The sequence below is a fragment of the Rhipicephalus microplus genome, chromosome 6 (assembly GCF_043290135.1).
Source record: "Rhipicephalus microplus isolate Deutch F79 chromosome 6, USDA_Rmic, whole genome shotgun sequence".
In the NCBI taxonomy this organism is placed as follows: domain Eukaryota; kingdom Metazoa; phylum Arthropoda; class Arachnida; order Ixodida; family Ixodidae; genus Rhipicephalus; species Rhipicephalus microplus.
Window position 1 is genome coordinate 77,407,066 of NC_134705.1, and position 24,598 is coordinate 77,431,663.

The following is a 24,598-nucleotide window of genomic DNA, read 5'->3' on the forward strand; positions in this document are numbered from 1 at the left end:
CACCACGAAGTTGGCAGCTTGGTGACAACCTGCCTAATTTTCGCTAGGAGCATACTGCGAGTGACCAACTTCAAAGCAGACGGCTTTAGAAGGCTTATGTGAATGAATTGCAGCTTCATAAGCAGTTTTTTGGGCACCTGTCAATGCAGTTATAGGAAGCGATGGTGCGAGAGTTTTCCGAATTGGGTCCGACTTGGTGATATCGAGCTCTGGTTATTTTAAATGCGGGAGCGTTTGTATGCCGACTACGCCGAAAAACTGTCCACCTGTCCACTGCAGTGCCTCTGTCACGTGAGGTCAACGCCGCGAAGAAATAGGCGAGTAAAACAAAGAAACAAACAAACACACAAAATATTTCTGCATGGTTGAGCTGCATTTGGTACAGGCCTTCACACACCCAAGGCCATTAGATGCTTTTAGACTAGTTTACTTCAATAGAATAGTAAACAAACAAATGAATAACTGTATGAAGTATTGAAATATATGCGGAAAACAAGGTCATTATTGTTGAGAAAAGGATGAGCCACCGTCCGCATGGCAAAGCCCACCGTCTACCTTCTTGTTTGCTTGCTTGCTCCTTTCTTTTGTGGCTCTTACCCACTAAGGAGGATTGGCCAAGAAGCCGGTAGTTAATGCAAGTCAATACCTATAGATTTTCTAGATTAGGGGAATATGATTACTGTGTTTAGATGGTGAAATTAATTTGACGCAATGTCAAAAAACAGAAAAAGGGGGGGGGGGAAATAGTAGAATTTTTTGAATATCTGAGGTGGAATCGTTATATGAAATACTCCTGAAAGATGAATCATTGCAGTTCATCAGCTAAATAATAAGTGGTAGTGTGGCTAGTAAAATTTGAGAGCTGATCGCTGACTCAGCAAGGTAATGTTCTTGTGTTATATAGGAATTCGCAGAGAGCCCCGCAGATGTTCCTGGCGCTGTGTCCCAATGAAGTGGCCCCAAAAGACAAAATATTGGGAGTACTAAGTGATAGTCCTAATTTCTGAATAAAATTTTGAAGCAGCTTTTTCTTTGAATTTAGAATCGGTGACATGTGATAAGAAAATGGTCGATATGTTCAGATTCGTTACAGCTTGATCACAGAGGGGATGGCACCAGACCAGACCTGTTCAAGTAGAATTGAAGAGGTGGTACACGGCAACGTAATTTTGTTATTAAGACTTCCAATTTACGCGTGGGACACCATTTATTATTCCATGTTAAGTGTAGGTGCGAGAATTCTGGATTCGGTATCATGTTTTTTGATGAGTCTTCAAGAAGGGAAAGTTTTCTAAACCTCGCTGCTGTTACATAAGCTGTAGGAGGCATGATTGGCACAATCGGAAGATCAAGAGATGTTCGCGCAAGTGTGTCAGCCATCTCGTTTATAAATATACTACGATGGCCTGGCACCCATATCATTCGCACTAGACGAATGTTTGCTGGGATTAATGATTTAAAAGTCTCTAGTACTGCTGATGTCGACGACGATGATAAGAATGAACACACGAAATACGAGTCAGACACTATCACAGCTGTCGAATGAGTCGCAGGAAGTTTACGAATAGCCAGTATAACGGACCTTCTTGTTATTGCGGTGCACTCTGACCTTATCCTAATGATGATACTGGCAATTATCGTCGTTCACAACATTCAACAATTGTAATAGAGTATCTAAAAGCATATTTTTATAAGAAACATTTGTTATTCGGTAGGCAGAAAAAAGGTCTTTATCAAAACAAAAGCCTTATATGCCTAATCAAGCATGACTATTGACCAAGTTCCTGCGTCGGTATCTGCAGTCGGTGCCAAGGGAGCCTGAGCTTTAATCGTATAATTGCAAGCCCTTATAAAAAAAAGATCGCAGTCACTAGAAAAGTATCTTTGACCGATTACAAAATACCTCTCTTAACCATAAAGGCCAACTTATTTGTTTCTTAATACTACCAAGTAAAGAAATGTGGGTGTCGCAGGAAAAATGACAAACTCTGACTAGGCAGAAGGAGACAGAAGCTTACATCACAGTTTACGGCGTCAATGGCTGCACAGTAATCAGATCTTCCTATTTTTTGAGGCATAGGAAGATCTTTCGATGCCTTATTTTTCATTTGTCTCCTGATACACGACAAACGACTGGAATGAAAAAAAAAACGTACACAACTTTTTTAGCAAGGTCACCGATCAAGTACGAAGAATACTGGTGCTGCATATCTTGCGCTAAGACAACACTAAAACACATACTTTTCTTAGCGAAATGCTCTATACCAACAGATCTAGTTAGCGAAACGTGTATCCTCTGCAGGCGCGCACTTGTTCATGTGTTATATATTGATTTGCCCTATAGTGACAAGCGCAATTCATAATTACGATGAGGAGACCGTGAGTATACTCGGCAGTATTGTGTAGTGGCACAAGGAAACCACAATTTTGCCTAACTGCTGTATGTCCAGTGCAATAAGTAGAATTCATTATATATTATCCATATTAAAAGAGATAAGGTAACAAGAATCCAAGTTGATAGCTACGTGTTCAGCCCTATCCGCATTCATGCGATTTCCTCACGACAGCGACAAGGGGCAGCGGCGAGTCACAACATTTGCTGTCGCGGAGGCCCATCTTTCGCCGCTGCTGGTCGCGTCGCGCGTCTCCAGAAAACTAGAAAAAAAATCTCTTGTCACCCGGAAGTCAGCGGAACTATTTCCGGCAACATGGCTGCACCCATGATCCTCGCTTCGCTTACACTTTGCTCTCGATGCTTGTTATGCGCGCGTACTTCAAGCGATGTAAGGTATCGACTACCTTTTCTGCATTCTCATCTCCCGCGGAGAGTGAGAGAGCGGCCGTATTTTCTCGCAAATGTCGTTATGGAAGGTTTCATTTGATGTCTAGATGGCAGCTTGTGACAATTTGGTCGATTGATACAGTGCGAAATTTTTATGCGAAGTGTGTCGCAGCAGTCGTAGCATACGCTTCTGGGCAGCCTGTCGCATCTCAAACAAAGATTGCGAAAAAAAGAGGTCATGAAATGATTTTGTGGCTTCCTTATGCCACGCAAGACGGTATTAATCTTAGAATATTGTGATCGACTAAATTTTCAACTTTTATTCGTAATTTATGGATATGCACGCGACAGGTTTCACTCAAGCAACAGTGACGCTTTGTCTCCGACATGCAGTGCAGCCGTCGTGGCCCGATGGTGCAACGGAGCAAGTTTGTCGCTGCCACTTGTCGCTGTTGCTGGGAAATCAAGTGCATGTAGTTAGCGCTTCAGTTTTTTCAAAGGTGCCTTACAGGTCGCCAAGTCACTCTCCAAATGCGTACATAATGAAATAACGAACGATGTTGAGTGCCCATACAACCTCACAAGGGTGTTATCATTAGGATAATAAATAATAACGTGTAAAAAAGTCAAAATATTTCAGTCATGGGTGGGGCAGTGTCCTTCGGCGTGAGCCAACTTAATACAGTGGAACGTACGATGTAGGTGACATTATTAGTTAACTATTTTTTCATGTTTTCATTTGCGTATATGGTTATGAGGTAAGTGGAAATAGGAGGGAACGAAGCTTGTATCATGTTATGAATTTGAAACATCTGGTGTCTGTAACGTAAACTTACATGCTCCGTTCATAGGATTCAGCGTCCCAGAGTGACTCAGAATATGAGTCATCATAGTGGAGGGCTTCGAATAATGAAGACCATCTTTGTTTTTTTCAATGTGCACCCAAATTCGAACACGCTGAACCCTAATATCTGTGAACAAAAAGGGTTTCGCACTGTGCTCTAACATAATAGCGGCCACCATTGCAGCCATGGAAAGAGCATCCTCGTGTGCATTAGTTATCTATAATACTTTAGACATGGAAACAAATAGAGTTTCCCAATTTGATCATTGTAAAAAACACCTAAAAAGCAAAATACTGCAACTTAAAACACGTAGACGTCTCATTAATACTTTAGACATGCAAACAAATAGACTTTTCCGCTTGGATTATTGTAAAAACACCAAAAAAGCAAAATTACTGCTTCTTAAAACACGTAGATGTCTTCTCTTGCGAAGAAAGGGCATTGTAAGAATAGGCGAAATGACAGCGGAAGAAGCAACTTGTCGCCGCGTTGGCGATGCAGCGCTAGCTCTGCAGCTGTGTTAGCATTTACCATGGTAGCACTTTTGTATGTGTACCGTCCGGGTATTATGGGGTGGTGCCATTCGGGACCAAAATGGGAAACGTTAAATGTTGTATATGCTTGTAGTGAAGAGTCCGACGGAATGCCGTCTGGTCGGGGAGAAACATAGTGCAAAATAACAAAAACGCCGACCAAGGTGAACTACACAGAAGTTAAAAGACGTTTCGGCTCACCATACGGGAGCCTTTTTCACAGCCACTGTTCAGAACAAGGCTCCCGTGTGGGGAGCCGAAACGTATATTTAACTTTTGTGCAGTTCACCTTGGTCGGCGTTTTCGTTATTTTGCACTTTGTATACGCTAGATAGCATTGCAAGGATTGTGAGCAGACAACTAAAAAGTAACTAGCTGCTGCATTTGAATAACAAAGGCAGGTGAAATGACAACAGCTGAAAATGCGCTGTGTTGCTGACATTAAAATAGTGAAGGTTGTGAGAGCAGATATGAAGAAACAATTTGAAGAACGCTTGATCTCAACGTCATATAAATCGGAAAAACATGAAAGTAAAACACGTCCCGAAAGAAGCATTTTAATGTGCATCGTATAAGAGAGCTTACGCAAAGCCTATTGTTGTTTGACAGCTATAACGGAGCTTAACAAAGATGCATCTACGTTAACGCTTAGTCGCACATCTCCACCTCGACGACTAACATTCATCAATAATAATTCAACAAAGCATTGGGGTCTTAGGTGAATGCAGTCGCCTACTTGAAGCATGTTGGAGTGATTGAACGCCTTGGCTTGATAAGAAGGAAACGCAATAATGATGATGATATGTGGGGTTTAAGGTCTTAAAACCACCATATGATTATGAGAGACGCCGTAGTAGAATGATCCGGAAATTTCAACCACCAAGCGTCCTTTACTGTGTGCTTAAATCTGACTACACGGGCCTACAGCAATGTCACCTACATTGAAAATGCATCCGCTGCAGCCGGGATTCCATCCAGCGACCTACGGGTGATCCGCCGAGTACTTTTGCCACTAGACCACCGTGGTGGGGCAAAAGATAGTAGAAGGGGAAACACAATGCGCGTTGTGTCTTTTCTGTTGGTCGGCAACAATTTCTCGTGAGACGAGCGTATGCGGTGAATGCGGAATCAGTACACCCACAAAATCCAGAAGTAGCATGTAGTTGCTGATTGCGTTAAGAGCTATTCAAGGAACGTAGCAGCTCTTTGACTCACGTGTCGCCGTGCGTGCGTGCTTCCATACGAACACGCCACAACAAGTTCCCCTCACCGCAGGTGTTGGAGTGGTGCCAAGCAGGTCACGCCACAGCTACGCGTCCGATAACTCGTCCGATGCTCTACAGCTGAGCCGTATGCATACGGCGGCGGTCATATCCCCGTCCACTTTGTAGGGAATATATGTGCATTTAAACGTGAAAGCGTCAGTGAGCACCGTGAGTTGCCACTGTGGTGAGGTCGGAACATTCTTCTTTCGCCTGTTGGCGGCATTTAGTGCGGCGTCTTCTAGCTGCATCTATCGCTCGTGTCTATGTCACGCGGCGTCAGCGTTTGCACTCACACTACGCATGCGCAACTTCTTTCCTCTCCTAGGCTACCCCATTTCGCCTCGCAACGCCTGCGCAGGGAGCGTCTGCTAACCTGCACTCGCTTGTCACTGCTCTAAGCATTCCTGCCAGCGGCGTTCACTGCGCATTGCTATTTCGCTCGCTACCCCGTATATATAAGCAATGGATCGTGACCTCCAAGGTAGTGCGTTGTTGAACAATAAAAATTAGCAGCATGCGCATTGACTAAAAGCGGATTGCGTGTCGCTGGGTCCAACCGGAGTCTCGTGTCTGTCGCTGCCCAATAAATGTTCCAGTAGGAAATACCAATCTATCACTGCATGCTTTGCGTTTCCATGGCTTTTCTCTTGTGCAACGGCGCGATCAGCGCCAGCGTTAACGTCACCGCCAGTGAAAGCGTTAGCACCTGCTACTTCGCATCGGGAGATGGTGAAGTAGCGGAAGATGGTGGTTTTTTTTATGATCGTACACGAGGAATCAAATATGCTAGAACGAGACCCTCGCTGTGAACGAAGTCAAGAAGCCTAATTTAAGCTAGCTTTCTTTTTTACATACAGTGTAATGAAAACTAACTAGCAATTGTGCCAAGAAAAGTATGGGAAATGTTTGGTTTAGTATGAAATTATTGTGATTTGGTAGAAAAAAAAGTTGATGAAAAGCTAAAGATTTAGGGCTTATAAATAAACCAATAGACGGCAGTCTACTCGTATATAACTGTACCCGTGACCTTTATCTCTTCTTTGGCCATATTTTGATAAATTATTAGGAAGTAATTTTGATAAATGTAAAAAAACGTTTGTAAATTTGGTTTTTATTCATTTAGGTAATAAAGCCGAAAAGTATACATGACCAGGTACCCATATGTGTGTGACAATAATACTGACTGTTACACCGCCGCAATGAAAAGGTTGTTTGTCAGCAGTGGCGCATTTTGAGTCGAGGTATTCAAGTGCACCACGGCTCGTGGGAGTGTGTTGGAACACTTTGCTGAAGCCCCGCCGTGAAGGTATAGTGGCTAAGGTACTCGGCTTCTGACCCTCAGGTCGCGGGATCAAATCGCGGCTGTGGTGGCTGCATTTCTTATGGAGGCGAAAATGTTGTAGGCATGCGCGATCAGATTTGGGTGCACGTTAAAAAACACAAGGGGTTCGAAACTTCCGGAGCCCCCCACTACGGCGTCTCTCATAACTATAGAATGGTTTTGGGATGTTCAACCCTGCATATCAATCAATAAACGCTTCGCTGAAGAAATGAGTTTGCGAATGGGTTTCAGCAATGTCACCATTTTCATCTCTAAATGAATGCAGGTCGCATGTTATGACCATTTAGATCCGTATCAAGTAAGCGCTCCTTGAGAGACCACCATTATGAGTGGTCCTTTCTTCCTGAAATCATGTGCCTAACGATAGGGTTACTCCTTTTTACACTTGAGCGCATGGCAGGCGTTAGAGCTACGTTCCTGTGATAACCACTCAACGATCGTTGTGTGCCTATGCAACATGCGCAAAGAGTAAGCACACTTTATCTATGTCTGAAAATGGATGATTTTTTGTCAGTTCTTCCTATCCTAAAATTGTGTTCTCACCTTAGAACAGCTGCTATTTGAGCTTTTGTGCAACGTGAGAAAGAATATGGAACATTGGTGTTTCCTTTCCCCAAAAGAAACCCGTCAGAGTTGGAGCACTTCCGAGCAAAACCTTCACCATCAAGGTCGACGCCAAATCTGCAAAAAAAAAAGCAGGGTGTGCCAGATATTTATACACTAAACCTATTAACATAGGGACGCGCTAGTGAATGAGTCGTTAATCTTTCTTTTGTCTAAATTCAATCTTGTGCGCTTTGTGTATCCACGTCTCAAAGTTCTGCAGCGCCTTCTGACAGCGGTCCTCTAAAATTCCAGATTACGATAAGAAGGTGGTTTATCATACGGACTTGCAGAGTGTGATCTCTTCGGCTCTTTCTCTCTGAGCTTCTTTGCTAAACGTATTTGAGACTACGCTAAAACACTATTGTAAGGTTGCGTAATAATATGGTAAGAAAAGATTATTATTGTTAATATTATTATTATTATTATTAATATTATTATATACGGAGTTTTAGTAAAAAAGAAACGTTAAGTATATAGTAAACACGCATCTTTATACTAACGATAAATCGTAAGGAGCACCTTGTATACAGTGGAAGTATTTCCGGATAATGCTAACGCATGGAGTTCGGATAAGTCAGGTGGCGCGATGGCCTGTTGAAAGGGGAAAAACTCCCGGAACCGTTTCTTCGCTTGCTGTATGACGGAGAATTTCCGGTCAGCATCTTTAAAGAAATAAAACAAAACACTCAAATGGAAGTGGGGCAGTTTGGGATAGTTGGTAGCACTCGTGTCCTTTTTGTCCCTCTGGCATCGTTCTGTTCTCGCACTATAACTATCGACTGAACTAGAGTGAAAAGTCGTAGAACAGTGGTTACAAGACAGACAAGCAACAGACATTCGGTGGAAAAGTAGAATGAACCTAATCGACAAAATGAAGAACAAAAATGGCAACATTCACTCGTATCGATCGATAAACGTTACATAGACACAATTTGGACACCGCCATTCTACACCTCTTCTGCTGATGTGAAGTAAAAAGCCCTTCATGTCTCATCAGACGTGGTAAAGAACTGTTGGCTTCTGCGGCGTCCAATCTCTCATTCACGAAGAGAAAACATTACCATACAGGACGCAGAAAGCTGGCAACGCCTCCCGAGCTGGGAGGCAGTGCAAAAGCGCATCTGGTGCAGGAAGCTTTCGCAAGGAAGCAATACACTATCAACACATGGACTTAAAAAAATGAGAAGACGAACAGTTTCAAATTTTAGCAGCCCACCCGAATGCACTCATTGTAGTTCTCATACCAACAAAATTACCTGTTAAATGAGCGTATATTATGTTGTAGTGCGCCGGGATATCACAGCTGTGAACCCCCTAGCTTTCGCAGTGCTGCAACCAGCTCGTGAGATGAAGTCCTTTGTTTCAGAAGTTGCCTTCAGCACATGTGTTCACCCCACCGTCTTGTCCCCTCACCATTTTATCAGCGTTTGCTCGACGATTTGTCTAATACACGCTCACTAGACTTCTTATGTGTGGTTTATTACCCTATAAATTTAGCGAAACGGGGAAATAAGCATATACACTGTGCAACCAACTTGCATCTTTCGAAAAATGTGATAACTTGGAGATGTAACATTTTCAAAGACATTCAGTATGATTAGTGTGGTATACACATATGCCAGACCGGTGACTGAGGGATAAATAATAAGAACAGGAGTAATTGTTTGAATATAGAAAAAAACTACTGAAATTGGAACACTCAACTCAATACACAGGGGCCAATAATTGTCGCTGGTACACGCATAGCGCAGATTAAGTTTGGGATAGTTTACTTTTTAGCGGCAACAAGACCACGTGACGAATACTGACTCGCATAGGACTCACTGCTTTGCCATCGGGCGCAGACCCGGCCTCTGTGCCTTTGACTTTACGTCGACGTTTTTCATCAAGCCACTACAAAAAAACATGCTTACTGGACACCACGATGGTAGGCGTCGAGCACGAGCCCAAGTCTTACACGCCGCTTACGCCTCATGACCCGATTTAGTTTACGTCGATGCGGCCCGCTATTCGTCTCAAACAAACGCGTACGCACTTAGTGTAATCAATACTTGCACCCCCGTCAATACCAACGGAATCTTGTGAGTAGTCACTCTGTCTGTACCTCCACCACACCGAACCCGAGGAAGTGTGTCACACCTCTCGTGGTGTCCTCCGGATTCACTACAAACCTGAGCGGCTCTAAAATCGCTATCTCCCATTTCGCTCACGGCACCGTTGCTCCCAATACTTTATCGCTCCTTCAGTGCCTCGACTTCCATATCTATCTTCTGGGTCCCGGCGCCCGCGGGAAATCTGGTGAACGAGACCACCCACCGAGAAGCTCGAGAATACGTCAACCGAGTGGTGGGCCGCATCACGAACTCTGAGATCATCGCCGAGCCCCTCATATTCTATCACGAAATTGCTCAGCGCTATCACATCCCTCTTCGAACAATACCACGACCGCATCACAAACTCACGAAACCACAAGAAATCTCGTGGCTCCGCCTCCAAACACACTCGTTCCCGTGCCCATGGGTATGCAAACACATTTACTCCGGTCGGTTCAATACGTTGCTGACAGTGTGGCTACGTCATGTCCTTTTATATACTATGGAACGGCAGCGAAATTACCCCCCCCCCCCGATCATCTGACTGCTACCTCGTTCGAGGTGTGGGAAAGAGGAAGTGCATGGGTAGAGCTCTGCTGTCCCATCGGAGCTGCGGGGGGCACGTCGAACAGACCCGGGAATATTTCAGCAGTTCCGTTTTGTACTGCAAGCTGCGCCAACAGAAACTAAAATTATTGTTCAGGATTGACTGCTTCAAGGCACATTAGAGAAATTAAAATATAAAGCATGCATGAATACATCTCTCCAGAGGCATGTGAGTGGTGATGCACTGCCTTTCAGAAAGGCGTAACCCGGGTTGGTTGTGTCTTTTCAAGATACCTCTCAAGCTATGTGACCAGTGAGGCACCCTTCAAATGTGCGCGGTGTTTTCAAGCTGCCAAAGCAGATAGCTTTACACGTTTTTGAAAGGCTTGGCGTGGATTCATTGATTAATGTGTGGGTGGAGTTTAACGTCCCAAACCAGCATATGATTATTAGAGACGCCGTAGTGGAGGGCTCCAGAAGTTTTGATTACCAAAATAAGAGTCCATGGGCCTACAGTATTTTCGTCTCCATCAAAAATGCGTCTTGGCGTCGAGGGCGAGGACAGGGCAAGAGTGAATGCACTTAGCAAGAGAACCGCAGAACCATGGCCATGAGAAAAGCGACCCAGGTGAGCAAGCACACGATGCATTGGTGGAAAATAAAGATAATTGACGCCAGCACTGACCTAGTACCGAAAAATCATTCTTGTGCGAAAGGTCATAATCAGATGAAAAAGCTCGACAATTTTTACTTGAGCGTCTTGCAAAGAGGGTGCGCGCCTTTCTTGGGATTGCGGAATTCCTACTGTGGCCTAAGTGGTGCATAGTTCGAGAGAGGATGAGACGCTACCGACCAGGTTCACGGCGAGAATGCAGAGGATACTGAGAAGGCTTGCCTCCAAGAACAGTAATCGCTCTCAGAGCACCCTTCTGCGACGCGCATTGTCCGGAGTCGCCAGTGGTACCTGCGCCAAATAGCGGACCTCTGACGTCAGGCTACCCCAGTTTTTCCACTAATGAAATGCTGGTCAACACCGGTGATACACGTAGTAGGTTGTGTTTGACGGCGTGGTCCAGTCTAAGCACGAAGCTAGTCAACTTAGCTTGTCGACTGGTCTTGGAAAACCCATCTGCAGTGGCACTTATGAAGTGTGGACTCCATCGCTGAGGCTACTGGTCACCACGTTGTGCGCCTACATCCCGTCAACTATCAGCTGAACCGAATAGAGCCTGTTTGGATAGACTTGAAGAGCCTCGTAGCAGCGGAAAACGAGACACTTAAGCTTCAAGCGTTGATACTCTGCTACGGCAAGGAATCAAGCTACTGGCATTTTTCATTATCATATGGTGGTTTTGGGACGTTAGACCCTAATAAATATCAATATTAGGAATCAAGCAACTGACCACGGAGAAGCGAAAATAAAGATTCACATTGTTTGAGTCAATCATTCGTTCATGAATTGATTCGGTGACTGAAGTAAATATTTTTATACACGTCGCACAAACAATTTAAAAAAAACTCGAACCTCACAACTGATAGGATCCAGCCACGACAACAGTAAATAGGAAAGGAAGTGTAAGCTTTATTTCAGGGCGGGTTGTCGCGTCCTGAAATAAGCAAAACAGATCGAAAAGGCACCAAGTGCGATCTGCTAAAGAAAATGCCAGCATATACACGGAGTGAATGATGATCAGCGGGGCGAAGCCTCCGTCCGTCTGTGCTTTCATCTATCCGTGCGTCTTTCCGTATGTGCGTTCGTTCATACTTACGTTCATTCGTACGCCCGTCCGTGCTTGCGTCCGTTCGTACGCGCGTCCGTCCGTCCGTCTGCCTGTCTGTCAGTCCGTTGGTCTGCGAGTCTGTCCGTCCATACATCTAGTCATCAATCGACGTACAGCCATATCGCATCTTTTCAATATGTATTCATTACACAGCACAGAAGTACTGCCATCCAGCGGACATTCCAAGGACTAAACGAGGGGTGGCTACCTACTACTACGACAACTACAAGTACTACTACATACATCGGGGACGCACAACCGACGGCTTAAGGAGCTTCACCCCTAAAATTATGAGCCATCTCCCAGAAGGGAACCCTGATGGGATGCGAAGCAGCAGCGGTGCGCATGGCGTCGACTTGTTGAAAACGGGTGTCGATGAAAGTGCTGGAAAAACGGTTTGAAGCGAAACTCAGCATAGCGTTTAATTGAATAAACATTTCTTTCAAACGTAAAGACACAAGAGGCGGTCGGGTTTCGTGTAAGTTCCAATAAAGCGTTTGAAAAGAGTTCGTTCACTACCTGTCCCTTGATTCCGTACTGACCGTTGCCGTGCGTCACAGCCGGCGAAGTACTGCTGACAGGGAAGTTGGTGCATGATAAAATATTGCTTTAGGGCAGCGTAGTTTGCGCGTGAAGAAAAGATACTATGTAGCCAAAAAAAGGAAAGAGAGAACACAGTGTGAGCGCTAACTTCCAACAATTATTAATTGCGTACCCTTACAACACATTATATAGCTCATTTCACGTGACGCCACACACATGACAAAACCATAAACATGTGGCATAGCAGATTATCAATCATACCTAGTTTAGATATGATCTCTAACAATTCTATATGAATGCTTCACTGCACGTGCTCCAAAAAATTGAGCTTTATTTGAGAGAACGCCACAGACAGCGTACTTACACACAGCTTCGCACATTTAGTGATAGCGTTCGCCTCAATAATTTTCCGTGTCAACTGGTTTTCCGTGTCAACCAACGGTGAGCCCAATGCTACGAGAACCAGTGTGATTCCATATTTTAACATCGAATTTCATACTATTCGAAAACGATAGCCCTGAGTAGAAATGTCCGCGAGGTGTTCTCTGCTCCAGACAAACGAAGCCGTTATGTAAGATTACGAACCCCAAGAAGGAGGTGCAAGCCCCTGTGGAAAGAAGCAAGTAATTAGGCTTGTTTAAGCACACTAGCTGTTGTCTACATGTTCCTGCTGTCGTGTGGCGTGATTTACGTCGGGCAGACTGGTAGGTGTGTTGATGACCGCTTGCGTGAGCACTCTTACAGTGTAAAAAGAAAGATGGTGGTTTTTCTCGCTATGCACTGTAGGACGTGTGGATGCACTTCATTCTTTGATCAGTGCATCATCTCGGGCTGCAGTCATAACCAGTTGACACGGGAAATTACTGAGGCTCCACCAGGGTGGTCTAGTAGCGAAACTACTTGGCTGCAGACCCGCACGTCAGCAACTCCTTGCAAGTGGCACAAACCGCGAAGGCGCACGGGTCGGCGCCCGATTCGCGTCGTATCACTTTGGCCACCGATTCCAGCTGCTTGCCGTTGCAGACAAAACTGACGTGTGTCAGGTTGTTGTCGAACCAAAGACGGTCACACAAGTGGCAGCTGTGACAGAAGCTACGTTTGAGGAACCCGCGTCTGAAGCGGACTTCGGCCCGTGCGTTGCCGGCGGCGTCGCGGCTGTCGCCACGCACCACGCCTCTGCGTGATCGGCGTTGCGGTGGCGAGACCCCTCCGGATTGGTGGGTCGGTGCTTGCGGGTGTGCGCTACGGCGGGTGACTCGGCATAAGGTGTGCTACGCTTTTGAGGCGGTGCAGACGACGACGTTGCGGACGAGGTCGAGGGTTCGCTGGTTTTACGTCACTCTCGAACGCACGCGGCTTCACTCGCTTATCGTTGGTATTGCCTGTGCGCCGTCTCCACTCTTGAACGAGCTCAGCTTCCTTCCTCGCATCTCGTCGCTGCTGATCACGCGTCGTGTCCATTCTTGACCGCGCTCAACGGTCTTGACTAGCGCGTCGTCGGTGTCGTTGGTCATTCGCCGCTGATGATCACGTTCGGCTTCCTTGGATGGTGCCTTGTGGGTGTTGCAGACGCGGCGTCGCCATTAGCGAACGCGCTTGGCTTCGCAAACCCTCGCAACACCCATAGAGTTTCCTAATATACACTAGAGAGAACTCTGGCGCTAGTGTCTATGGGAGCTGCAACACACGGCGCTTGAGCAAGAATGAGAATGATGGGTAGAACACACCAATTTTTTGTCTAATCTTCGTACTTATGGCCTGCTTTTGGCTGCTTGTGTGTTTGTGTGGCTTGGAGCTGTTCTACCACGAAACAAAAATCACAAATGTTCAGCGGTTGCCATTCACCACCTAATTCTTGTGGACTTACCTTTCCATATCGGGTCACAAAGTTCAAAAGGATTGAATCTTTCTTTCAAAATAAAACCGAAACACAGGAATAAACGATGCCGCAAGTACGATTCGCTGCCCGCAAGTACGAAAACTAGGCAAATGTGTCTACTACCCATCATCCCCATGGTCGCTGAACGATCGCAGCGACAGAATACCTCCCCTCTAGTTAATTTTAGGAAATTCTATAACCACACCGGTGATGGCCACGCAAGGCTTTATCGCAATGGTGGATGCTGCAGCAGACGAAGGAGCGTCGTCACCCGGCATCCTCTACATCGCAGATAATTGAGCCGAAAGAGTGTTCTCACTCGACGTACGGTCGAGCCTTGCGGGCGGTGCAGAGAGTACAAGCTAGCCCCATTAAAATAGTTTACACAGAAAGTGATTTTGGCGAGTGAGCATTCTTCTAATAGGATGATGACATGTGAAAGTCAAAACAACGTGTGAAATAACAACAGCTGTTGCTTTACAAAATTATATCACGCTAAAAGAACATTCATTATACAAAATACATTTATTCTTTATTAAAAAGTGAACATGGTTACAATATGTACAGTTCTTTTTCTTTCATGCACAGTGCGTTGCTCTGAGCACATCACGTTTAGTGCCGGCGTCGACCTTTCAAGCTTGAAGCTGCGCAGCCAGGCAATCGCCGCAAGTGGCAAGAGTCACCCTCTCTACACATGCTTGCTTTGTGGCAGTAGCATCTAAAACCTGGGTCACAAACTGCTTTGCTACATCGAAGCTGATTTAACATTCAGTTACGTGATGCTGATGTAAGAAAATGACGCCGTATTATTTCAATGACGTAAGTCATTTGATCGTAACTAATGACAATTCGCAAGTTACGTCGCCTATAGGGACGCACAGGGTGGTTCAATATGGCGCCCACAGAGAGTATCAGAGTCGCTGAGCACACGTGCCACCTGCACTGCAGTGTTGGTTTTTAGCTTCGCGTTGGCTCTACTCTTTTTGCAGTCGAATATTATGCGCCACCTGGACGCTTAAGAAACTCGAACACGATGCCTCGTTGATGGTGAAGAGGCCCCAAATGGCACACACATCGCTTCTTGTAGCATGTGATGTCCATACACGTTGCCTTCTACTAAAGAAGTGCCTCACAATCATTATGCGATTAGACACGCGAAACCCCGAATAGTGTTATGACATAGTATATTTCCTTTCACGTCCTCAGTTTTGAGCGAATACTTACCCGTGTAAGATTTCGCTAAGTTATCGCAATGCCAATATTTTTACGCATTTTTGAAAAAAGTCACAGCTTTGCCGCAAAGGCGAAGCTATGAACGCGATAGCAACAAATAGGATGGTCACGCGCCAAATGGCAAGCAAAACAAAACGGGCCCCGTGTTTTTCACGCACAAATGACGCACGGAACATACTCACAGGTACAGATGAACGTGAATAAGCGTCTCAGTTGTTACTTCGGTGTGTCTGAAAAGCGCCCCCTTTCGCAAACAGAGACTGCGCAACGGCCTTGTGTGCCCAGTAGGGACAGAATAAAACATTTATTGATAATAACTAAGCCACTGTAGTGGTTGGACCTCCTAGTCCTGAAGACCATCGACTATTGCCACCGTCCGAGCTTGGTCGACCAAGGACTGTTGCTGCACTGGGTCAGAGCTGGACAGGGTCGCCTCCCAGTCGGCCATTGTAGGATTATGACTGGCCGGTATACTGGGATTGTTTTCGCACTCCCAGACAATGTGAAATAAAGTGGCCAGCTGGGGAGAGAACTTACACAGCGAATTGTATATTCAACGATCTATCCTGGATGTGCGCCCGGTAACTACAACAGAAACATTCTAGTAATGGCCCAACGCCCGCCAATACGTACACGCACATACTATGAGCGCCGCTGCCCCACCGCTACTCCAATACTCTTTGAAAAAAAAATGCGATGGTGGCCAGGGGGTGGCGTCACAGTCTTCGGAATTTTCGAATAGGCACCGCACACAGACTAGAGGGAGCTACGTTGCTCACACTAATAAGGTCCCTAGATGAAATAAGTTTCTAAGGTAGCGACACCTTTCTCTTTCCTCCTCGCCTATGTTTTTGAAGCGCCCCATAGAAGGTTCGAAACATCAAAAAACCGATTGTGTTTGTTCAGTTGCTACAGCGAATAAATGTGAATGAAATAAAATAGAACAAAATGAGTCGTACAATAAATGGCTAACTTTATTACCATAAACGGTACAACTCTAGAGCAAGTGGCATGTGCGCCACTTAACTGGCAACGCCGTGCAGTTTTCTAGCCCCTATAATCTTACAACACTAGCCATGGCGTCTCGCGTCCATCGCGTCATATCTTCCATGGCATCGTACATCATAGTTCGTGTAGTTATAACTGGTCTAATTCTTGGAATTTGTTTCGTTCGTGCTGTGACACAGTAGCCATGCTTCTTGCTGGATGCTGTCAGTGCTGTCACTGACCGCAAGGCTCGTGACGTTGTGACGAGTGATTATGGTTGGTCAGACCTTTTCTTGCTGGGCCGTGGAAAGGCTCCAGTGGCCACTCTTCATAATTCTACGTGCCAGTGCATGGAGCTGAAGAAGACAAAGCAGATAGACTGGCGCAAGCTAATCTATGTGCCTGGCGCTACTCGCCTAACCGGCTGAAAATACATCGGTGACTACCCCTCTGAGTCAGTCTCCTTCCCGTAACATATTTGGTGGAGTTGTGCGATCCCCGTCCTCGTCACGGAACTCCGAAGCGGACGCTCCCTCGCGGCTTACAACATGACTACTCAAGACTCGTCTACATCCTCTCCGGTCGCTCCCCCTTCTGCCCGACCTGTCAACCCAGCACCCGCAACAACTTTCGTGACGCTTCCCGTGCTCAAAGAGCCCGACGTGTTCTCGGGCAGAGAGGGTTCCGACGTCGACCAGTGGTTACGCCTCTACGAACGCGTTAGCGCCACTTACAGGTGGGATCTCACTCTCATGCTCACAAACGTCATCTTTTATCTCGACGGAACCCCTCGTGTTTGGTTTGATAACCACGACAATGACATAACAAGCTGGGACAGCTTCAAGGCAAAAATCCGTGAGCTTTTCGGCAACTTCTCTGGTCGTCGTGAAACTGCGAAAAATGAGTTGTCGACTCGCGCACAATCTTCCACGGAGCCCTACATCGATTATATTCAGGCTGTCCTTTCAGTATGCCGCCAAGGTGACGAAAGTATGTTTGAACCTGAAAAAGTTGCGCATATCCTAAATGGTATCGCCGACGATGCGTTCAACTTGTTGGTATTCAACAATGTGTCATCTGTTGATGCGATCATTCAAGAATGCCGCCGGTTCCAACAAGCTAAAAGCAGACGCATCTCCCATCAGTTCCAGCACCTCCCGAACACCACTGCGACGTCCTCGTGTCTCGACACATATCAACCACCAGACACCTGTGACAAATTGACGCGAATCGTCAGGCGGGAGCTTGAAGCGGCTGCTCCAGCTAAGGTGGGACCGACGTCCCCTGACCCCTCTCCGCCAATTACGTTGCCTCTCATTCAAGCAGTCGCCCGGCAGTAAATCGCCAGCTTGGAAATTCACTCTATCTCACCGCCTCCCCGCACCGACTACGAGCCCCGATACACGCCTGCAGGCAATATAGTATGTTTCTTTATGCTGTCAGTGACCACAGAGCTCATGACGTTGTGATGAGTGGTTACAGCCGGCTTGTGCACACGCAAAAAAAACACAGCCAGACTGGTACGAACGCTTGACTGACCGAACTGCGTTGACAGCTTTTTAAGTGCGAAGCAATTTTTAGTGAGCTTTGGCGACTTTAAAACCACATCTGCCCCGGGTATCGATAACGTAACTAATACATTACTTCAAAATATCGACTACCAATCAATCGTCGCCCTCAGAGACTACTACAATAAAAAATACTGGCTCCCTTCCTAACTCATGGAAAACTGCTAGGGTCATCTTTATTCCTGAATATAATAAGCCCTCAGACAGAGCTATTCTTAGACCTATTTCTTTAACATCATGTTGGGGAAAAAATCTCGAACATGTCATTCTTATTCGCTTAAACAAGTACGCAGAAGATAATGGGTGGTTCCCAGCAGAGATTGGCTTTCGTCAATCATTCTTTTGCCAGGACGCCATGCTGAGGCTCAAGCATGGCATCCTTACTCCCAGTGGCAGTGAAGGCACCCAAGCGATTCTAGGGCTCGACCTGCGCGGTGCGTTTAACAACATAGCTCATGCCTCTATTTTACGCGAGTAGAATAACCTTAACTTTGGCAAGAAAATGTACAACTATATCGGCGAATTCCTCAGCAACCGCATGGCTATCATGAGTCTCAATGACCGAAATTCTTCCCCAATCACCTTAGGTAGTTTTGGCACGCCTCAGGGATCAGTCCTCTCGAAATTCATTTTTAAAGTAGCTATGAGGTCTATTTCTGAGACGCTAGCTAAAATACTGGATCTCCGATATTGCTTATATGCCAATGACATTATTATATAGATGAAAGGTGCATCCGGTGGTTACATTCAAGATATCATGCAAGAAGCTATGAATTCGGTTACTATGACAACTAGGCTTATGAACCTTGAGTGCTCGCCAGCTAAATCTGAGCTTTTACTGATCTCTGCAAATAAACGTGACAAACCCAGCATTCAGATAAACCTGAATGGGAAGCAAGTTCCTGTCGTAGACAAAACACGTGTGCTAGGCATGCACATTCAGTCTAACAAACTCAGTACTTACACGCTTCAAACGGTTGCTAACAGCATATAGACCACAGAACCTGACCTATAAGAAGAGTGTCTAATAAGCATGGAGATCTTCGTGAGGCAGATTTTTTAAGACTCGTACAAGCATTTCCCATCAGTAAGATCACCTTATCCTTCCCATATCTTCACCTAATAAGGCCTTAGGGAAATAAAGTAAACTCACTAATACGCAAGCTCTACAAGTTTGCTCTTGGAGTGCCAAGCAGAGCTTTCGCAGAAAAACGTTTGGCTACAGGTTCGTTCAATACCTTGAGTGCGCTCGCAGAAGCCCACCTGACAGCTCAATACCAACGCTTATTGAACCCCCACCCTGGTAGGCGTATTTTCAACTCCCTAAATTTTACTCCAGCACCGATGACCAAGAAGAAATGTGATATTCCCCACCAGCTACATAACAACTTTCATAATCCTCATATCCCAAAAAATATCCATTCTTTTCACCACGAGCATAAAAGACAAGAACGAGCTAAATCTCTTCACAAAAAATTCTTGAACTGAAATGATGTGGTCCATGTCGATGCCGCAGAGTATCGTTGTGGTCAGAAATTTGCGTTGACAGTTGTGAACTCTGGAGGCAGTGTTGCAATGGCAGCATTCATTAGAGTCTCGTCTTCGGAAGAGGTGGAGGAGGCAGCGTTGGCACTTGCCGCTACGATTGCTAATTCTTCTGTCATAGTGAGTGATTGGAAAATTGCCATATACAACTTCGGAGCAAGTAGGGTTTGCAGAACAACCCTAGTCATTCTCTCCTGTATTTTGCCATACCAACTTATTGCGTTAATCTGCACACCTGCTCACTCAGGCTTAATTGGTAATGAGGCGCCCTATGCAAGCGCTCAAACTTTCACGAACTAAGCGCGACCTCGCCTAGGTAGGGGACGTTTCAGAAACCAACGATTTACGTACTGCATGTACATTTAAAGAAAGATTAGTTTAATACAATGACATTTGTGGACACTACCGCCTCGGTCGCCGAACCCTACCACCTTTACAGCATCAGTTCTCCCACAGGCGTGAGGTCCTCTGGCGTAAACCACAAACCCGAACTTTTCTCTCCCCTAAATTACACCACAATATTTATCCCAGAAAATACCCTAACTCAGAATAAGTTTTGTAGGGTAAGGGAAGTGGACCTGAACCATAATATGTGGCAATGTTCAAATCACTCCCCTTCCCCGAGCCTTCGTAAACAAATAGGTAGTCAGGAGAAGTGGGAGGCTGCCATGCGCAGCTACGACCCCGACCTTCAGGAGGCTATCCTGAGGTTGGCTAAGGTGATAGAAGAGGCCTTCCGCAAGTAGGATCTCTCACCTTCTCGCAGGCCCTTTTCCTTAAAATTGGATGAATAAAATTGTTTCCCTCTCTCGGCAAGTTTAAGCGTTTCTATCTACCTAGCCGCCTATGACTTTTAGCTCCCCTGAACGTTTCGATAATGATATCAATACCAAACTTGGTATGGCATGACATGACTGTATGAAGAACATATTTGACTACCCATCACAATAACTCATGACATGTATGTCATCAATATCATGATTTACATTTAATGGTCCTGCAGCTCTTGCGGTGGATTCGTTCACATGGCATGTTGCAAAACTGGTACGCTATGCCATGACTGCACGGTGAGTACAAACGACAGACCATAACAAAAAAATTATGACATGCGCGTAAGACGACAACATGGCTCTATGTCACGCTTATGTTGCGCTGGCGGCCATTTCGCTAGCTTCACATGTACCAAACTAGGTATCACGTGATCCGAATGGACGAAATAGGTAAATGACGCATTTAAACATCAAAATCAGACATGCGTGTCATGTATCAACATGACTACATGCCACCCTGACGATGCGCTCGCGGCCATTTTGGTAGCTTCAAATATGTCAAATTTGGTATTAGGTGATGCCAATAGACGACGAAGGTATGTGACTGATTGATTGATATGTAAGGTTTAACGTCCAAAAACCACCATATGATTATGAGAGACGCCATAGTGGAGGACTCCGGAAATGTCGACCACCTGATGTTCTTTAACGTGCCCCCAAATCTGAGCAGACGGGCCTACGACATTTCCACCTCCATCGGAAATGCAACCGCCGCAGCCGCGATTCTAGCCCGTGACCTGCAGGTCAGCAGCCGAGTATCTTAACCACTAGACAACCGCGGCAGGGCGAAGGTATGTGACTACTGCAAACATAATAATCATGAGATGCGTGTTATATGAGAATATGACTACATGCCACAAGTAATGCGCCAATACATTACGACGTTACGCGGTGAGCGTGCTAGCCGGCGTGCATTTTGTCGCGTCACGCCGGCGTTGCCACGCCAGGCGCTGGTCCTGCCATATACTCGCAGGTGCGCGTCGCGCTGCGTTGCTTTGACGCATGCGCGTTTCAGCGCGTCCGGCGTCCCTCCGTCACGAAAGGCAAGAGAGGCAGTGTTGTCTGGGTAACACATCGACGCAAAATGCAGCTTGTCGCATTTCGCGTCGGTTGCCGTTGGGCCGCGCTGACGGACGCTGGTCGCGCCTGGCGTCAAACTATAGAGTGGTCGCGTTTTGCTAAGGTAGCGTCGCTGTGCCCAGCGTGCGCGCGCATGAACGCTACATTGGAGTATTCAGTCATTACAGCGATGCAGGCGGCGCCATGTAGCCGTGCTTCGAAGCTATCAGACTGTGATAAAACAGCGACGCATTTCGGTCTCTATACTCGGCGACAGCTTTTCTTGACAGCACTGTTGAAGCTATAGAGCCAAACCGCCTGCATGCGTGCGCGCCAGGAAATAGTACCTATTTTATTTACTGATTCTAATAGCTACTTGGCCCGAATAAATAAAACTTTCTTCATTATAGGAATAGAACAAGTATGGGACACTGTTCATGGAAAAAAAGTTATCGTGCACCCTAGTTTTTTCTTTTTTATTTCTTGGACGGCACCACGTTTTCCGCACGCCGGCTGCGTCTGCTGCTTGCTCTTGCAGCGGCGAGCACAGCATCGGCCGTGGAAAAGCTGCTCATCTTCGGGAAGCGCCGTCTTTTATACATCACGCATCGAACTTTCCCGCCTTATCGCTGGTGGCCACGCAAGCTCTGAATAGGCTTCACTGTTCTTGTCTTGCGCGCAATCTTAACAACAATCTACAACAATTTTGAGGCTTCTCGAACACTGAGGCACAGTCTGCGCCGATCAATGCTGACAGCTTTTGAGGGCGTAAACCGAATACAGCAAAACTGAAACAAGACAGGCCCGTGGCCGGATCGTGCCGCAACCGGCCTTCCATTTCGCCTGTACCAGGGCTCAATACCGTAAACGTTAACATTCGATCACGTGTGGCGCGTACCCGTATATATTGGGCTGAACACGGAACCTAAACTTCACTGTTATAAAGGTTGAATAATGCTGGGAAAACGTTCTGAACAACGGAAAGTTTTATATGTACCAGTACATAAACAGCACAGTAACTAGCTGCATGTATGCACTCTCATCAAAGTTTAACTCTGACGTTCCCATTTTGCATGCATACATTTTGCTATAATAAACACACTAGCGCAGCGAGCAAGCGAAAACCGAAACTGGAACCGAAATCGGCTGCAAGCTGCCGGACTACTTGCGTAGTAACACAAATGTGCGGAGGCCCCGCCTCCGTAACCTTCGCTCCAATGTCAAGAAAAGCTGTCGCCGAGTATAAGTAATCATACTCTTATGAACGCGTCTTCACGCTGTACGACGCTGAGAGTCGCGCCATAGAGGCCACCGGGAGCGGCAGCGTTTTGTAAGCAATCCGGCAAAACTCCTGTTTCTGACTGCTTAAGTCATTCAATGGCAGCTTGAAGAAATGTGAAGGTTTCTACGAAATAGACCAGACCACATCATCTGAACTTATTTCAAAGGAGTGGTTCGCATTTCGCGCCCACAAAGTTCGACTTTTTGGCAGCGTTCGACTACATCGGTGGGCGTACCTGCTAGGACTACCAACATGGTCATCCACGAAGCAGAGGGAGAGAAGTTTCCCTCCGCCGAAGCTCTCGACGATGAAGAAGGCAGCTGGCGTCAAGTGTATGCCAAGGCGAGAAAGCCCGCGTCATCTTCGAACAAATCAACGCCTGCCAAGAGCACTTCGCAAGAAGACTCACAGAAAGCTCTCTCATCGACTCGTCGCAGTGCCCCTAGACCCCCTGCGAATACGTGGAGGCCTCAGCTGTGCTGACACTTCACTTTCGAAGCGCATACAATCTGTTCGAAAAGCGGTAGCGCTCACAAGCTCCCTGCATGACCAATACCGCATCAACTCTGTAAGTAACATTCTGCTCATAAGCAGACTGTACTCAGCACGCCCCGAAGCATACCACCGTTTCAACTCCATCAAGATGAACAAGCGCAGTTTGAAGTTGTCCCCCACAGTACTGATCCATCAAATACCTGCCGAGGGGTCCTCTGTAATATTCCTATGGAGTACACATCTGAAACCATTTTGTCAAGTCTATTGAACTGTGACAGACTAGGCTTCATCCTGACCGGACGTCACATGGGTTCCACAACGTCAATTTTGGTCACCTTCAAAGGTACGCTCTTGCCTTTCTACATAAGTTATCAGGGTGGCATCACCAGATGTGTACCCTATTATCATAAGACGAAAGCTTGTAATCTCTGCCGCGAACTTGGCCACAGACCAGACGTATGCCCAGGCACCCCTCAGTTTTTATGTCCAATGTGTGGAGTTTTGAACCCACTCCTAGATCATGAATGCGAACCTAAGTGTGTGGTGTACAACAGTGAACACTCCGCCGGCTCGTGCCAGTGCCCACAGCTCTACATTATTATTATTTGATTTGCATACACAGATACACAAGGACACAGAGGAAAGAGAGAGAGAGCAAGCTTGCAACTGTCACCTGGAGGGGCACAAAGCCTGCTCACTTTTTCGGGAGGAGGAAAGAAACAGAAAAACAAAGATTAGAGGGGAGAGCCCAAAACAAAGCACGCACCATCCACTTTCCAGCAAGATGCAGCTCCATTTCTCGACCTAAGCACATCTTTCAAGAACGCCCCTAAAAGACGCACACCCAGTATCACAAGACAGCAAAGCCGAAAAAGCCGCAGCCGCAGCCAAAGCCGCAACAAAAGCATTCATCTAGACCCCAGCATCGGACTGGTCCTGGACACGAGGTGAGCTGGGCTGATATAGCGTCCCCTGAAAGCTCTATTCGAAAGCGACTACAACTATTGCAGGATGAGATGGCTAAACTGAGGGCAGAAAATTCAAAACTACGCCTAGAGCTTCAGTCCTTCAAACAACCATCTTCCTCCCCATACCTCCCCGCCTCATATTTCACCCCTACCCCTATCTCACCACCACCAGCTCCTCTCTCAACCACCCCTATAGCTAGGCATCCCGCTCAACCACATGTGCAAAAACGAGAAGCCTCGACTTCCGCATTGTCATTCGATGAGCAAGTAGACCAAGTCGAAGCGAAACTAGAGAAGGTTGACAAAGTTGAAGAAGAAGTAACCAAACTCGAGGAAAAACTAGACAATTTATTACCTTCTCCACAGCTTCCTTGCAGAAGCAATATGAATCCGTTGCCTCGATACAACAAACCATG

General features: G+C 46.2%; 1 protein-coding gene across 1 annotated transcript in view; it reads right to left on the reverse strand.

Annotated features, from left to right (window-relative positions):
• LOC142765321 (uncharacterized) overlaps positions 1-24,598 on the reverse strand; it is a 172,612-nt gene that overhangs the window by 29,946 nt on the left and 118,068 nt on the right. The window contains exons 7-8 of the mRNA XM_075866088.1: positions 7,311-7,448; positions 2,019-2,133 (exon numbers count right to left, since the gene is read on the reverse strand). Of these exons, the coding sequence (XP_075722203.1) occupies positions 2,019-2,133; positions 7,311-7,448 (253 nt within the window). The remainder of the gene's footprint in view (positions 1-2,018; positions 2,134-7,310; positions 7,449-24,598) is intronic.